This window comes from Melanerpes formicivorus, unplaced genomic scaffold, assembly GCF_026170545.1.
Source record: "Melanerpes formicivorus ecotype bairdi unplaced genomic scaffold, bMelFor1.0.p_v2 SCAF_3, whole genome shotgun sequence".
NCBI lineage: Eukaryota > Metazoa > Chordata > Aves > Piciformes > Picidae > Melanerpes > Melanerpes formicivorus.
In genome coordinates this window covers 32,195,756-32,212,428 of record NW_027142355.1, presented here as the reverse complement: position 1 = coordinate 32,212,428, position 16,673 = coordinate 32,195,756, and the positions used below count along the sequence as shown (strand labels likewise).

General features: G+C 41.5%; 1 protein-coding gene across 2 annotated transcripts in view; it reads right to left on the bottom strand.

The window, feature by feature from the left end:
* PNPLA8 (patatin like phospholipase domain containing 8) overlaps nt 1-14,774 on the bottom strand; it is a 44,389-nt gene extending 29,615 nt beyond the window's left edge. The window contains exons 1-6 of one of the 2 annotated variants that reach the window (XM_068170030.1): nt 14,564-14,774; nt 12,233-13,446; nt 11,414-11,563; nt 10,107-10,258; nt 8,352-8,446; nt 3,882-4,053 (exon numbers count right to left, since the gene is read on the bottom strand). In XM_068170030.1, the coding sequence (XP_068026131.1) occupies nt 3,882-4,053; nt 8,352-8,446; nt 10,107-10,258; nt 11,414-11,563; nt 12,233-13,354 (1,691 nt within the window). In that variant the 5' untranslated portion in view covers nt 13,355-13,446; nt 14,564-14,774. The remainder of the gene's footprint in view (nt 1-3,881; nt 4,054-8,351; nt 8,447-10,106; nt 10,259-11,413; nt 11,564-12,232; nt 13,447-14,563) is intronic. The other variant, XM_068170031.1, reaches the window with a different exon arrangement.
* Nucleotides 14,775-16,673: the final 1,899 nt, after the last annotated feature.

Here is a 16,673-nt window from a genome sequence, read left to right as displayed (position 1 = left end):
AAAGGCATCACTTTTATCTACTTCTTCAAATCTGTATTAGAGATTTTTTCCCAAACTCTGAAGCCAAAACTTTTAAAAAATGCACAAATAGCCACTGCTTAATTACAGGAACTGGATACATTTTTTTGTATGCTGTTTCTTACAAAAGCCAGAACTGATGCATCAGAGTAGATACAAGAAACCCCTTAAAACACAATGCAACTCAGATAATAAAGTCTAAAGATAAAAGTTCCATACCAACCCCAAATTTATTTTAGCGTTGTGGTAGCCATAATAATGTAATAATGTATTACAGAAATGTCTTTGTGAAGCCTCACAGCCTTCTTGTGTTCCTTACCGAAGTCACAACACAATTAATTTCACTTTTTATCTCATGCTATGTTGAAAGAGAAAGTCCTTAGTTGTCGCCACTCTGTCATTCTCAAAGCAAAGGTGCAAACGGTAATTCTCAAGATACCTTGCTATTTCATAGTATCATAGCATCATTCAGGGTTGGAAGGGACCACAAGGATCATCTAGTTCCAACCCCCCTGCCATGGGCAGGGACACTCCACACTACATCAGGCTGGACAGAGCCTCATCCAGCCTGGTCCTGAACACCTCCAGGGACGGGGCCTCAACCACCTCCCTGGACAACCCATTCCAGGGCTTCACCACTCTCATGGTGAAGAACCTCCTCCTCACATCCAGCCTGAATCTCCCCACCTCCAGCTTCATTCCATTCCCCCTAGTCCTATCCCTACCTGAGATCCTGAGAAGTCCCTCCCCAGCCTTCCTGTAGGCCCCCTTCAGATACTGGAAGGCCACAATTAGGCCATCTCGGAGCCTTCTCTTCTCCAGACCGAATAGCCCCAACTCTTTCAGTCATTTCAAATGACTGCTCTAATTTGTACACTTGTGTGAGTTCCCTTTCAGTCACTGGCTATTTTTCACTAATCCTGCATCAGAAGCATTCTTTAAAATGGGGTAACTGAGACTGCAAACAGTCCCTTGATTGATACTGTAACAGAATTTCTGTATTGCCAGTTCCAAGCCTCGCACACAGAATCATCTCATCTGACCACAAGTATACAGATGTTTCATTAAATCATCCATGACAACACTCAAATCACTTCTGATATTAAAGTTATTTTAAATCCTGTAAGCATTTTACATTATGCCACTCATGAGTTATTACTTTATGTATAATTTGATTTCCCATGCTAGGTTTCCATTTATCTGCTTTGTTTGTGTCTGTCTGCATCCTATGCCCTCTAGACATGACCTACTTAAGCGAGTCTCCTTTACAAACACTGCTACTTCATTGCTTCGAGTTACTAATATTGCAACACTTACTGAAATATGCTATGATGAACAGATTGCTAACCATATGCTTAAAGAAACAATCTACTGGGCCACAGCCAGGGTCAAATCAAACAGTCTGGAGAAAGAGCATTCAATTCAAAAGGAAAAATTATAACTTTCCAACACTTCTAACAGCCACAAAAGTACCAGCAAACTATGACACCTTTACCAAACCTACAGGAGACTCTTCTATTGCGTGTGCCATAAGGATACAGAACATCTCACCAACAACACTGGAAAGTTTAAGCGTGTCTGGAGTGACTAACTGGTCCAGAATTTGCTGCCCATCTAGATACTGCAGAGCAGTTTGTTTACACTCCCATTTGCATAACAAACACTGGTTTGAAGTGTCATTACATGGAACCCCAAACAAACATATTAACCCATGTTCCTAGCTTTTACCCTACTCTCCTTATAGTGCCTGATTGCTTCAAGATAACTAAAAACCCATACTGGGAATTTGTAATCTTGTGAAAATCCCTAGATGTTCACCAAGTTTCTCTAGTAGTTTCTCAAGACAGTATGAAAGAAGAAAACTTGTACATGTAAGCAAAAGTTGAAACAAGAAATTTTGAACTGTAAGTCAAATGCAATTCAATACAGTGTTAGAGCAATGCATGGTAAGTATAAGAAAGCAATAAAAGTAACTGATTAAAACCAGTCTCCAAATTGCAACTTAAGGAGTACATAGGAAGAAGTAAAATACACATATATGTAAGACAAAATAATTCCCTACAGCACTCAGAATAATATGCCAGTTGACCAAAATTAGTTGCCATTTGCTGAAATGGAATTCATGATAAGCCTCATGATTGCATGCAACATTAGCCTAATGCAACATTAGCTTAATTATTTGCAGCAAGAATACTTTCTGACAGAAAAGAATACCATCAATATAACCATAGGGCTAAATGTGTATTGCATATTTCAAGCAAGGCTGACAAGCCTACTGCCATTTAAACAACAAAAACCCATCCAGCACACATAAGGCAATAGAATGGAATAGAATAGACAAGACCTTCAAGATCATCGCATCCAACCTATCATCCAACACCACCCAACCAACTAAACCATGCAACCAAGCACCCTGTCAAGTCTCCTCCTGAACACCTCCAGCAATGTTTTAAATCCAAATCAAAACATAAACCTGTTTTCCCAGGCAATGACTGAAAATCAGACTAGACCTTCTTACTGCCATAACGAGATGCTACAAAACCTGTCAATTCCACATCACACAGAAGCCTAAAGGAATCCCTACTGTTTCAATGAAATGCTGTGCAGGCATAGCATCTTCCTTCAACGCTGCAGAATTAGGACAACAAAAAGCACTTGTCAGTTGCTAAATTTAAGTTTTCATTTAGTCTATGGATAGAATAACAGTGGCCTGACTTCTGTCCATTGCACAGAAGTAGAGCGCTTTACCTCCCTTGTGTTACACGTAGCTGCAAAGGATAATAGCATTTAAAGACGTGTAAAATACTTTCACATGAGGTAAATCTGATCTTCACAGGACTTTTTTTAGTTAGACAGGAGAGGAAAAGGGGAATGGCAGAAAAATAACAAAGCTCCTTTCTAAAACAAAACCCCCATGAACTCCAAATAGCTGAGAAGATAACTCATGTTATCCACATCATAAGCACACTTATTCCCCAAAACAGGCAAAAATAGAGCAAAGTACTTGAAAGCCTCTCCATTTCAGGGAAGAAGTGAGATGCTTAGAACTCAGGAAGTACAAGTATTTCCACTATAATTTCTGGAAAAATCTCTTTCAACCCCATAGAACACATTAAGCATATTCTCAAATTGTCATCATTTATCCAAATCAACTTTTTACCACTTTACATTTGCTCTCAGAGAAGGTTGTTTCAGTAGCCACGCTAGCTGCTACTTGGGAAGCTATGATATTAGGTTGCTAAAAATTATCAACAATATAAATATGAATGCAAACACATAAGAATAGCACTAAGTAATAGAACTTGTACCATTTTTTTCTGCCAGTAACTTTTCCTGAATATCCATTAATGTATTTGCACACCTATCTCTGAATAAATACCATTTCATTGGCAGCTCTGACAGAGGGTATTTTTTATGGCAATCTCTACAGCTCATTTCCCCTTTCAAAGGAAGGGACAATGGGCAAAAACCCACAATATAGCAGCTAAGATTAAAAATCCCTACTGCAGCACATTATTTCATTTCTCAGCATGTCTCCTATAAGGAAAAAGACACAGCAGGTGGCTAGTAAAATTTGTAGCAGATCTATAATGAGTCAGATCAGGCAGAGCTGGCAAGCACACAGGAATATAATCAGAAATCAGTCCATTAAAGCTTACTCTATTCCCCAGAAGCAGAAATCATTACATTAAAGGCTTTCAATGTTTTGGTAAATATGGAAACAGATATTTCAAAAGACTGAAAGTGTATGCAAATCCTTTCCAGTTTTCTAAGCATTTGCTCACCAGTGAAACAGTACCAAAAGCAAAGGCTCTCAGACATGACACTAATTATTTTTCCACCTGATAATTTTTTTTACTTACTTGAGCATTTTTTCCCATATGTCACTGTCATAAAAGGCATGGCTCCAACCCATTTTGACTGTTCCAACAATGACATTCTGCTTAAAAACATCTGATCCCAACTTGCGATACAGTTCTTCACACTCATCCAGAGGAATATGGAACAGCCCCAACATAAAAGCTAATATAGCTCCTGGAAGAGAAATAGTTCAAAATGTAAAATATAGCCTGCAGTAAGACCATAAAGATGGATTACCATTCAGAATAAACTTTATTTAGAATTTAGAATAAACCAAACCAGGTTGGAAGAGACCTTCAAGATCATCGCGTCCAACCCATCAGCCAATCCAACCCACCCAAACAACTAACCCAAGCACCAAGCACCCCATCAAGTCTCCTCCTGAATACCTCCAATGACAGTGACTCCACCACCTCCTTGGGCAGCCCATTCCAATGGGCAATCACTCTTTCTGTATAGAACTTCTTCCTAACATCCGACCTAAACCTCCCCTGGCGCAGCCTCAGACTGTGTCCTCTTGTTCTGGTACTGGCTGCCTGGGAGAAGAGACCAACATCCGCCTGTCTACAACCTCCCTTCAGGTAGTTGTAGAGAGTGATAAAGTCACCCCTGAGTCTCCTCTTCTCCAGGCTGAGCAATCCCAGCTCCCTCAGTCTTTCCTCATAGGGCTTGTGTTCCAAACCCCTCACCAACTTCGTTGCCCTTCTCTGGACTCGTTCGTTTAGTTCATAGGTTAGCAGAATACCTATCTTTAAAAGATCAGCTGAGATTTGTGTCTCTATATTCCTGCTCAGAGAGCACAGACTGTATTTTAGAAGGACATACACATGAAAGGAAGAGTCTACTTTCAAAAACTATGAGAAGTTGAAAAATGGCATTAATTCATTTTGCAGATTTCATCCCTGCAAAACAAATACATGGCACAAAGCAAATCCACTGCTCTATGTGGAAACAGAAATGAGCAAGGGAAATCCATGCTGTGGTATTAAAAATACAGTTGGGAGGATTACTTGCTATCTGGCAAATGCTGAGTCAGGAAAGAAAAACTACAGGAAAACTGTATATGGAAGAGAGTTTTGACTAGTCAGAAACATGTTTGGTTGCAACCATTTGCAATCGGTCATTTATACACACTGCCATCTAGTGTGTGCCTAAAATAATGATGATGTACCCTTGAAGGAACAAAACCCACCAGATCCAAAAATCCTGCATGCAGAATATCATGAAAAAGAGTATAGAAAAATACAATTCATGCACCCCTGCAATTCGTGGATATATTAAACTAAAAGGGACATATGCAGCCTTTAACTCTAATTGTGCAATACTGTGAGGATAGGTAATTAAGCATTAGAGGTAATTAGGACACGAGGTTTTTCCAAACTGGAGATTAATGCAATAGGTCTTAATAAAATTAACTTAAAAGGGAGTAAATTCTTGAAACAGAGCAAGAATAAAACACATATTCAGAAAGACGTACATAAAGTTAAAGGTGGCTTTAAAGGAAACATAGCTTTGAAGCTTCTTTTGCTTTCTCAAACCTCACCACCATGGCAGCTGACAGTGAATACATGTGCTCTTTGTTTTTTAAACAGTTCCTAACATAACCTGGGCCTACTTGACACAAGGTTTCATCAAGAGAAACTTACTAAGCTGTCAAATCACCACATGCTTCTATTCACACAGACTAAACATCTAGCAGCAGAGAAACAATCTTTCTGAGTCATGCTTCCTCTGATACCTTCTTTTCCTCTTAACTCTCCATTTTACATCATCATGCATTTGCTGTTTTAGTGAACAGCTTCAAAGAGCTGAAATTCACAACAAACACTGCCATTTCATGTTGAGAAACAGCAAAGCCTGCAGTTTTTATCAGCACACAAGTGGCAAAAGATAGTTATCAAAGACACAGTACACATTTGCTGAAACCTGCTGGATGATAACCATACATTCAAAGGAGAGCAAGGTCAAAATCAAAGCTGAAGTTCAGTGAAAGAAGTTCCTGATGCTTATAGATGCATCTTGCTCTGTATCACAGACTCCAGCCACCACCTCAGCCTTGATGGCAAACACTTCAGGGGGAAAAAAATACTTAAAAACTGGGAGGCTGAGGAGTGTACCTGGGAAGAACACAGGGATATAGCTGACTAGTAGGACACAAGACAGGGAAGAATATATTCTGACAGAAAATTATTCCTTCTTTATTCAGCATTAGTAAGACTTCAGTTGATGTGCTATATCTGGACCTGAATAGTATCACTCAAAAGAGATGTGGACTAATTGAAAAAAAATACACAAAAATTTCCCCCCAAATCGACAGGTCAACAAAATCAGTCTGTCAGGAAAGCCTGAGTAAGCAGGCTATGACAAAAGCCTCTAAATGCACAGAAGGCTGCTGCAAAGAGAAAAGAAAGAATCTGTTATCCATGCTCCTGGGCAGTCAAGACAAGATGAAAGAAACTGAACTGCAATAGTAAGATCCACATTAGAAATTTGGATTGGTTTTCCCACAGCAGAGAACTAGCACAGATTTTCAGAAGAGGTTTAAAAGGGTTAGAAAACTGTCAATAGTGAAACACACACAGCTGATCCCTCCCTTGGGAAACAAGATAATCTCCTGAGGATGCTTGCAGCTCTACATGTAATACCATGACTCAACTTGATTCATGAGTTCTGAAAAAAATACTTCTACCACTAGAAAGGTTTTCAAAATGCATTACAAAACTGGAAAGACATGATGGGGGGGTGGGAGGTGGAAATCCAACACAGAAGAATGCCAGCTTTATTTAAGGAGGTCTCTCCCTCAACTGCAAATCACTGAAGGCTGGAAGAATACATGGAGGCACTAGCCCTAGGCAGTTCCCAGTAAGTTAGGAGGAGTATTTTGGGAGAACATCCCTATGTGAAGATGTGAAGTTCTCATGCAAACTTCACATACATTCAAAACAACTACAATTCAGAGGGCTTTGTAGGAAAATGCACTGGAAACCAATATGCTTTGAGAACCTTTAATCACAGTATGCCAATGACTGAATCCCTCAGACAATCCATCTCAATGTCACTAATTATTAGCTCAAAATAGAAAACTAGGAAAGAAGTGTATTCTTTAAATTCTTGGGAGGAGGCCAGCACATTTGAGTCTATTTTGAGCCTATTAAGCAAATGCCTGGAAATACAAACATTTTCTAGTCACAGTGATCTGCATTTAATTTTATTTATGAATTAAACCATATGGAAGATATGTATAGTGCAAGAAAATTCAAGAATGTGAATTTATATTAGCAACTGAACTACACCATCTCTCTTATCTTTGAAATCAGCATTATGCTGCTACAGGTCTGGTATTTCTGAAAGACATGACTATGCCTTGGAGCTTCCTCCTTCCTAGGGAGAAGCAAATCAATACGTCACAAGAGTGATTAAGGCTGGGATCAACTTCTAGAGGTCGTCCAGTCCAACCTCATTTTCAATCAGGTTCAATTACAACAGGTTACTCAGGACTTGTTCAGCTGAATTTTGAGTATTTCCAGGGATGGGGATTCCAGAACCCATACAGACAACTCCTAGTGTCTGACCATCCTTGCAAGGAAAACATGATTCCTTGCAACTAGTTGTAACTTTTTATATTCCAGCTTGTCTGTTGGCTTTTCCCCTATCACTGTACACCTTTGGGAAGAGTCTGGCTCTGTCTCCTATGTATTTTCCTATCAGCTGAAGCAGTAATAAGGCCTCCCCTTTGCCTTCTTATCCTTAAGTAAGCCCAGATTTGCACTCTCTCCCTATGTATCAGGACCTCCAGCCCACTGACTGTCTGCCAGCTCACTCAGTACATAAAAGAACAGACTGAGGGCTACTGGGGAACCAAAAACTAGACATACAGTGGCCAGAGACTCTTAATCTCTTTGGTATGACCTTGCACATACAAGCCAGTATGTGGTCAGCCTTCTTTGCTGCAAGGGCACACTGATGAGTCACGTTCAACTTGCTCCCACACGATCAGGTCATCTTCTGCAAAGCTGGTTTCTAACCTGTCAGCCCACCTCAGATGGATGGCTTTGTATTTGGCTTTACTGAACCTCAAGTGGTCCTGTCAAGCATCACTGTACTGATCACTTCCTCTAATTTAAATCATCCAAGATGTTGCTACACACCCACTGTGTCCAGCCGTGCATGTCATTAATAAAGACAGGAAAAACTGCTGGCTCAGTATCAATCCCTGGAGGGCATTACCTTAGTTGCCTGTAAAGATATTTTTATCTGTGCACAAAATAAAGGTTTCATTGATTAAATGACAAATCAGTTTACAGTTACAAGTGCATCATGAACCACCTAAAGTTATTATTTAGAAGTCACACCTGTACTTTCCCAGCATACAAAGTCAGAAACTAAAAGTTCTGCAAAAAACTATATTTATTGTCAGAAATTCTTTTGCTGTATTAATAGGAAAAATTCCAGCTTGTGGCTTAAAAGTTTACCTGTGCTTACACCACAAATGTAGTCAAAAAGCTGATGAACCGGCTTTCCAGTTAGTTCTTCTAGTTTCCGTAGAGTCTGAAGTGCAACTAAACCCCTGAAAAACAGAAATCCTTCACATGCAATGGTAGCTTTATTTCACATTGCTTTAATTAAGCCCACCTTTGCTTAATTACAATTAATGAAATAATTAAAAAAACTACAACATTAAGAACCATGAATATGTCATGGACTGAAAGAGTAGCAGAACACAAATGAAATGTAATGATGAATGCTCGATACAAATTACATACTCAGGCATACCAAAAATAGCACTCCACAGCTCAAACCATACTGTTTTGCAGCAAAGGCTAAGAGATGATAATCATCTGTGCATGTACACTCAGGATAGATTTTAGCTCCATCTATACCATACAGTGCCTGAGGCCTGGTTCTAATATATTGGCCCTTGGGGGACAGTGTTTTTGTCTGTGCATTTTTTTTCTGCCTCAATTCAATGTATCTGAAATAATGGAAGAGATTAATTCCAGACCATCAGACACGTGCTTCTGCAGCACAAGGCTGAGTATCTGGCATGCAAGTTGCTAAGTCTGCTGGGCTACAGCTAGGGAACTGCGTATGGCAAAAGGAATATTAAAGTACTTTCTTGCCAACACAGTCTGCTGAGAATGGCACCTTCTCTGTGCTGCCCCCTAAATCACTCCTGGCTTGTGCTGAAGAGCAGTAGCCAACCTAGTCCAAAACTATAACCAGCTGAAAGCCACCTATTAAGTGACACAACAGCCAGTCACCAATCAGTACTCAGGCTCACTTCATTCAATGTTACAGATGTAGATACTGCTTCTTAAAGGTAAGAAATCTTATCATGTCACTCCTCTAGAAATCTAACAGAAAAATTAACACACTTTATTTATACATGTAGGCATGGTGTACTTTTATAGAATGCATATTTGGAAACACAAATGTTAAGTTTTGACATACACTTACTCCTTTTTGAAGACAACTGATTTTGATGTGCTTGGGGAAACAAAAAGACTGCAAAAACACAGCTTTACAAAGACTTCACACTTCCCTTTTCTACCAATAAAGATTCGTGAACCAGTAAATATTTGCCACTAAGATTTCTTCAAATATGCCTGAAAACAGTTTTCAGTAAACATCAGAATTCCTATTTCATCAACAGGCTTCTGCTACTACTCTTTACAAACTGTAATAGGTACATAAACTCACAGAGAACTAAAGCACACATAACTAACATCATGTGGTGCATAAATTAAAGGAAGTAAAAAGCATTAGTTGATGTAGAAGAAATATACATTAACAGGATGGACAGACTAGCTTTTACCACTAGCATCTTTGTATGAGATCACTTCAGTTAAGGCAGGTCACCTTCCATAAAAGTGCAAGACAACAGAATAGTCACAGCATAAAGTACCTGTAGCTTTTGGCACCAGTTTTGTATTTCTGAGATTAAACTTGTGTGCATGCTAACTCAAATATCCATTTCATTTACCTCCAAAAGGAGAAGACCAACCCATGTAGCCAGCTTTAAATGGATAGGTAATTTCAGTGTCATAGAACTATGAATGCCTGGAAATTTAAGCATAAATGGATGGAAAAATAGTACCCATCACTTGGATAATCAAATATAACATAAATCTAAATTGCATCTCTGGGCACCAACTTATTAAAGAGAAAGTTAAATTTTATTTCCAGTATGTAAAAGACTACATGTATATAAAAAAAGGAGCTTTTACCTCGTTCCTCCTCCATCAATAGTAAGGACTCGAATTCCCCAGCCTTTCACAGGGTCTGTATATCCAATCACAGCTAAAGTCTCTCTAACAGCAGCCTGAAGACTTTCGTCATTTGCCTGTCTGAGTCGCAGTAGGCATGGGATTAATTTTTCCTATTGAGAAATACAAAAATCATTCATTCTAATTTTATGTTTATACCAAAAGAATCCGTATTTAAATTTACTAGCTGGGTAAAGTAGTAATATATTCATAGAATGGCCTAGGATGGAAGATTGGAGATCATCTAATCCAACCTCCCAGCCCTGGGCAGGGACACCTCTCAACTAATTTAGGTTACTCAAGGCCCCATCCAGCCTCACCTTGAACATCTCCAAGGAAAAGTTTCCCCCTGAATTGAAATATGTATTTATCCATCTCTCTTTCTAGCAAGGGAGAAAAATGTGTCATACATGCCTCATTGCTGAAGTAACTATCAGAATTAAGGTAAAATAGAAATCTTCCAGGTATGTCAATATTAAAACAAAACAAACATTAAAATCCTTCTCACACCAATTAATTGTTAAATGCAAAATTATTATCACAAAGATATAGAGTATTGTAATAAAAATGGGAGTAGTGAATGTACTTTCACAGTGCAGTAATTCACATCTATTAAAGTGGACAACTGACCTGTACCCTGTCTGGATGATTAATCCAGCCCACTCCAATCCCAAAGATCTCCTTTCCAGCAGTTCTGCAATCTATGCCATAAATCCATTACAGCTTGTGGAAAAAGGCATGAGACTGACAACGCTGTTATTTGGCTAGTACTGCTAGAATAGTCTAGCACCCACCTCCTGTCCTCTCACTGCAGGAAAGAATGAGTAGGACTAGATTGTGTGAACTTAATTGATGGTTATACTCCACTCTTGACATCTCTTCAAAGGAAGCATGCAAACAAGCATAAAAACTGTTGTGCATATACAGATCAACTGTACCATACATTCCCATCTGGTGAGTTGCAACAGAGCACACAGTGTACAACCTTTATCTAACCACTAGAATCAGCTATATCTACCCACATGACAATGCTGTATGCTTCTAAATTAAACACTGGCATTTTAAGAGCCTTTAGCTAAACTGCTGGTAGTTCACAAATGAATCTGCTTGAACCACCTGAAAAAACAGCTATGAAGGGAGATAGTCACACTGTCAATTTTACAAATAGAAAATACCACCATCCCCAAAACACAGAAGAAAGTTTTATGCTATTCTGTGCCAGCTGTCTGGCAGATATTTATGTCTCTTTGCATAAAGATTGTTTGCACCTTAATTGCAACTCCTCTGCTCTCTGGAAATTCTAGAAGATGATAGGTCAGCTCTTCAACCCTGCTGATACAGACTCTTCGATTAGAGGATCTTCGTAGGGCTTGAACTAAAGCTCGAGTCCTGTTATCAATACTCACTCTTGCAATAATCTAAAAAAAGATAGAAGTTATACAAGTAACATAAAACTGCTTTAAGAAAGGTGCAAAACTTATTTTAAGGCTTCTGAGAAGTAACAGACAGCATGCTGTACGAGAAATCGGCTACAGGCTGCAAGTAATAAGCATTGCTCCAATGTAAACAAGCGACCTTGGACTCTGTTTACTAGAAAAATAAAGGTGGCTCACAGCAACTATACACCAAATACACATGTCAGCATGTAGGACAACTCTGAAGGTATAGTATTTGAACCACAAAGGAGTGCAAGATTACAACAAAATCATCTATATCTACCTAGATATTCTCTCTCTCTCTAAATATAGATGAGCTAAACATATGTATATACTATACATAGGTGTACACTCTATAAATGAGCTTACATATACTTACATAAAAAGGATACACACATAAGTACATATATATGTAAGTTTCTATAACTGAAGTAGGTATACATAAGTTCATCCATTTCATGTATGTGTGTAAATATATATGAACTTTTATGTACATGCACAACTATGTATACATGTACTTCTATGTACTACATATTTATGTATCTATCTACATGCAAGTTTACATGTATACATGTATACAGAGTGTGTATATATACTTGTATAAAATACACATAGAAGTAACATATAAAGAAACACTAAACAAAGACTTGCCTTTTCTCTCTGAAGAGACAGATGCTTCTCTCTTTCTTCTGCAGTCTTAGCCTCTTTTGCTTTGTCCTCCTCAACCTTCTCAGGGACTTCTTGCTCTGGTTGTTTACTCTTTTCTTGTGAAACAACTTTAGCATCAGATCTTAATTTGGGAACCAACCCACCAATGTAACTATCTACAAAAGCTTGTACACTGTTACTGGGATATGAAAGAAAGTTTGCAATACTTTTTTTAGTGGAAACTGGAAGAGCAGTATTTGCCTTTTCAGCACCCAGAGTCTCTGCCTCAGGAGTGAAAGCAGCTGCTGAATCCACAGTCTTCTCTTCAGTTATTAGAGCATTTTCTGCTGAATCAAGCTTAGTCTTCCCTTCACTTTTAGAGTCCTGTAATAAACCATCCTTTTTTCCCTCTTGATCCATAATGGAATTATTACTGAAGTACCAGTTGATATGATCAGCTATGAAGTTATAAGTCTCTCCAAAATGTGTAGAAAAGTTGCTTGCATGAAAAAGGTGGTTTTCGCTAAATGCTGAATCTTGTAGACTCTCTTGATTAGTGCTACTTGAGCTTACTAACATAGACTCTGAGGTTTCAGTTGCACAAGTGGATTTCTTTGCAGCTAGGCCTCTGGTGCAATCCTGTGTTCTGGCATCTGCGACTTGTTTATCATTTTCTGAATTTGCATTGATGTTACTTGCATTTGCATTACTTTTATTTGCCTTTCCCAGAGTACCTGAGTGTGACTTTAACCGAGCTATCCGTGAAACCAGTTCACTGTGAGTGCCAGACACTGCCTTTGAAACAGATTCTATAGTACTCTTAATTCGTGACATGCGATTGCTCACTTTTGTAAGTCCTTTGGAAGAGGAGGTTAAAAGTTTAGAAACTCTGTAGTATAAAAATTCATGGCTGTAAATGTATTTGTTATACCAAAATGTTCTGCTTCTGGCCCATTTACACCGGGGCTCACTTGTATGAAAAACTCTTGGGTGAATGGCATGATTTATCCTCCAGCAGACTTTAGGTCTATACAAATAGAGGCATTTGTTTCTCTGCTTCCACCAAAGACTTTTTGGATTAATCACAAAAAACAAGTATGTGTCTAAAGATAAATGAACTGTCATAACTTATAAATAATTGCACCTCTTCTGCCTTGCTGTCTACTTCATTCCAGAAAACATTATTTCAATAAGTAAGTCTTCTAACACGGTGTTATCTGGAAAAGAAAATAAGACAACAAACCAAAACAGCAAACAATGAAAGCCCCGAACTAGTAAGTTAAACTAAAATTACAGATTGCTTAATGCAGATTCAGCTTCTTTTTTTAGTTCAGTAAAGTCTGATAAATATTCCAATCAAGTGATCTCACAGAGATACTGCTCAGGCCATTCCAACATTTTAATTCCATCACATTATTGCTTAAGGGCCCATTTATCTTAACAGCTGTTGTGACACAGAGAAATGCTTGCTGGTGTTTCCAATAAAGAGAAACATCTCTCTCTTGAGTAACTTATCTTGTGCAAAGACCAAATTTCAAATGAAACTGTCATTGTATTACCACCCCTTTGCAGAATTCCTCCCAGGGAAGAAGCATATCAATTCTTTGAGCAAAACTCCAGTAGCAAGCCACAGGTTCAACAGTGTCCTATCTTAAAAACTAAGGTGAGTATAGAAACCTTGCTGTACAAGGAGTTTCTGGGGCAGATCATACATTTACACAGTATGTAAGAACTGTGTTGAAATCGTTCGCTGGAGCAAGTCCCTTATTTGCCGAAATGGCAAGTCCAGACTTCTCTCACTCTTGTCACAAGTGCCTGACGCGACAGGTAAACTAAAGCCGGCAGAGGCCGACGGCAAAGTAACAGCCCAGGCGATAAAGCCACAGGCAGCAGCATCGTTACTTACTGTTTCCTCAGCAGCTGCCTGAACCTACGCTGTGCCTGTCCCACAACTGCTGGGTCACTGCCGCCGCCGTGCAGCCGGTTCCAGGCTACGGCCGCGGGCGGGGGTGCTATATAGACACCAGGTCGCCTCCTGCCCCGGGAGAGGGAGAGCGTTCTGTTCCTGTCTTGCACCATTTCGCAGAAAAGGCTTCGAGAGCGACCCGTAAACAAGCAGCAATTCCTGTACTGTACCGCCCTGTGCTTTCCTGTTCCGTCCTGTCCTCTCCCGTCCCCGTATGCCCCTGGCCCTGTCCGGCGGTCCCACGTTACATGCCCACACGCACCCTTACGTCAATCACGCCAGTCCCGCGTGCCTGGCACGCGCTCGTCGTGCACCCCCCTCCCTCTGTGTTCCACCCCCAACCCCCCCCATATGTCCTCTCTCTTTACCGGGGCGACGCGGCCCACGCCGGTGGCGGCAGGTACCTGCTGGGCAACGGCTCCCGACTCCCACCTCCCCCTGCTCCCCAGGCCGCCGCAGAGCGCCAGGCAGAGCCTGCCGCCCTCGGGGCCACGGGCCGCGCGGTACCACCCCAGCGGAGCCGGCAGAAGGGCAGCGCTAGCAATAACAACAGCTGCACGGAACACCCAGCTGGGCGACGCTACTGCGCCTGTGCCGCGCCCTGCGCGCCGGAAACAGCTGAGACACGCGCCCTCTCACCGGCCGCCGCGGCGGGGCGGGGGCTAGCGGCGGGGAGCGGCCGGTGTGACGCAGAGCGGTCGCGCGGCTCGTGGGGCGGAGCTTGGCGGACCAAGGTCAAGGCCCAGGCAGCGGCGGCTGGGGTGGCCGTGCCTGCGTGCGAATTGTGGCGAGCGTGGGCGGGGCGGCGACGTGCGGAGCGGCACGCAGTGGGTGGGCCGAGGGACGGTTCGGGTGTGACTCGCCTTGGCGGGCGGGCGCGCCCGCGCGCTGTTTTGCTACTGGTGGGTGACGGTGGGGCTCCTCGTGCCCCTCCCTTGGACGCGCTGAGGGCGGGGAGGAGGAGCAGCTCCCCTACCCGGCCTGGCTCCTCTCCCCTGCTTGGTGCAGGTGGTGCTGCCCTATCTCTGTGCATTTCCCGCTTCATACTGGAAGAAGGGTCAACAAATACTGAGTTTTTAGTAGATGGGATAGGATGAAAGGACACACTGGTATTGCCTAACCAGGCTTAAGAGTAGTAGCCGGCCTGTGAGATTCCTGCCTTTATGGCCTGTGTGAAATAGGATTTTCACGAGGTTTCCTAAATTTACTGTGAAGATGGCAGTAGGCAATGCACTGCCTGCACCTGCTGACTGATGGATGCCTGGCCTTGAAGGTTAGGAGGATGCTGTACTGTTGGAAGTTTCAAATTCCAGTGATCGGATTCTGTTCGTCCTCAAAAAGGATCGATTTCTTCATTATATTTTTGTAAAAATCGAGCAGATTGAACTTTCTGCATCTCACAACCCAAGGCATTCTTCAGCTCTTGAATAAATGATAAATATTAACTGGCTATTTTGTAGTTTCTCATTTGCCTCCTGTTAACGTGGTGTGGCGATGCCCGCTGGCTGCCAGCTGCACACGGAAGCTTCTCGTTTCCCCTCCATCAATAGGACATTTAGAGAAAATAAAAGCTGAAATAAGGAAAGGGAGATCACATACCGAGTACCATCATGGGCAAAAAAACCCCTCAATGTAGAGAAATTAAAATTTGCTGTGAATTAATAACAGAGTAGGATAGTGAGTAATGAGAACAAATTTTAATCCACTTTTTCTACATTCCTCCCTTCTTCCCAGGCTTCACTTCCAGTTTTCTGTCTCCTGTTGAGCAGGGCAGAGGATGGGGAATTGGTATTGCAGTCAGTCCATCCCACATAATTTCTGCTACTCCATTTTTGGGGGGAGGAGCCCTCACCCTGTTTCCTGGCTTTAGCATGCAGTCCTTTCCACAAGAGACAGTCCTTCGTCAGCTTTGCAACGTCATTCTTTCCCATAGGCTTCAATTCTTTTCAGACTGCTCCAGTGTGGGCTCCTTCCATGGACTGTAGTCCTTCAGGAGCAGGCTGCTGCAGCATAGGTCCCCCCATGGAGTCATGAGTCCTACCAGTGAATCTGCTCCAGTGTGGGCTGCAGGTCTTAGCAGGACTCTACTGCAGCACAGGCTTCCCACAGGGTCAGATCCTTCTTCAGGCATCCACCTGCTCAGGCATGGGGTCCTCCATGGACTGCAGGTGATTATCTGCTCCACTGTTAACCTCCATGAGCTTCAGGCACTCAGCCTGCCTCACCATGGTCTTCACTACAGGCTGCAAGGGAATCTCTAGTCTGGCACCTGGAGTACCTTGTTCTCCTCCATCTTCACTGTCTTGAGTGTCTGTAAAATTGTTTCTCTCACATACTCTTAATCCTCTCACCAGCTGCTGTTGCACAGTAGTTTTTGCCCTTGCTTAAACATACAACCACAGGGGCACTACCAATGTCACTGCTGGGCTCAGCTTTGGCCTTGCAGCAGGTTCATTTGGAAGTGGTTCCTTCCAACTC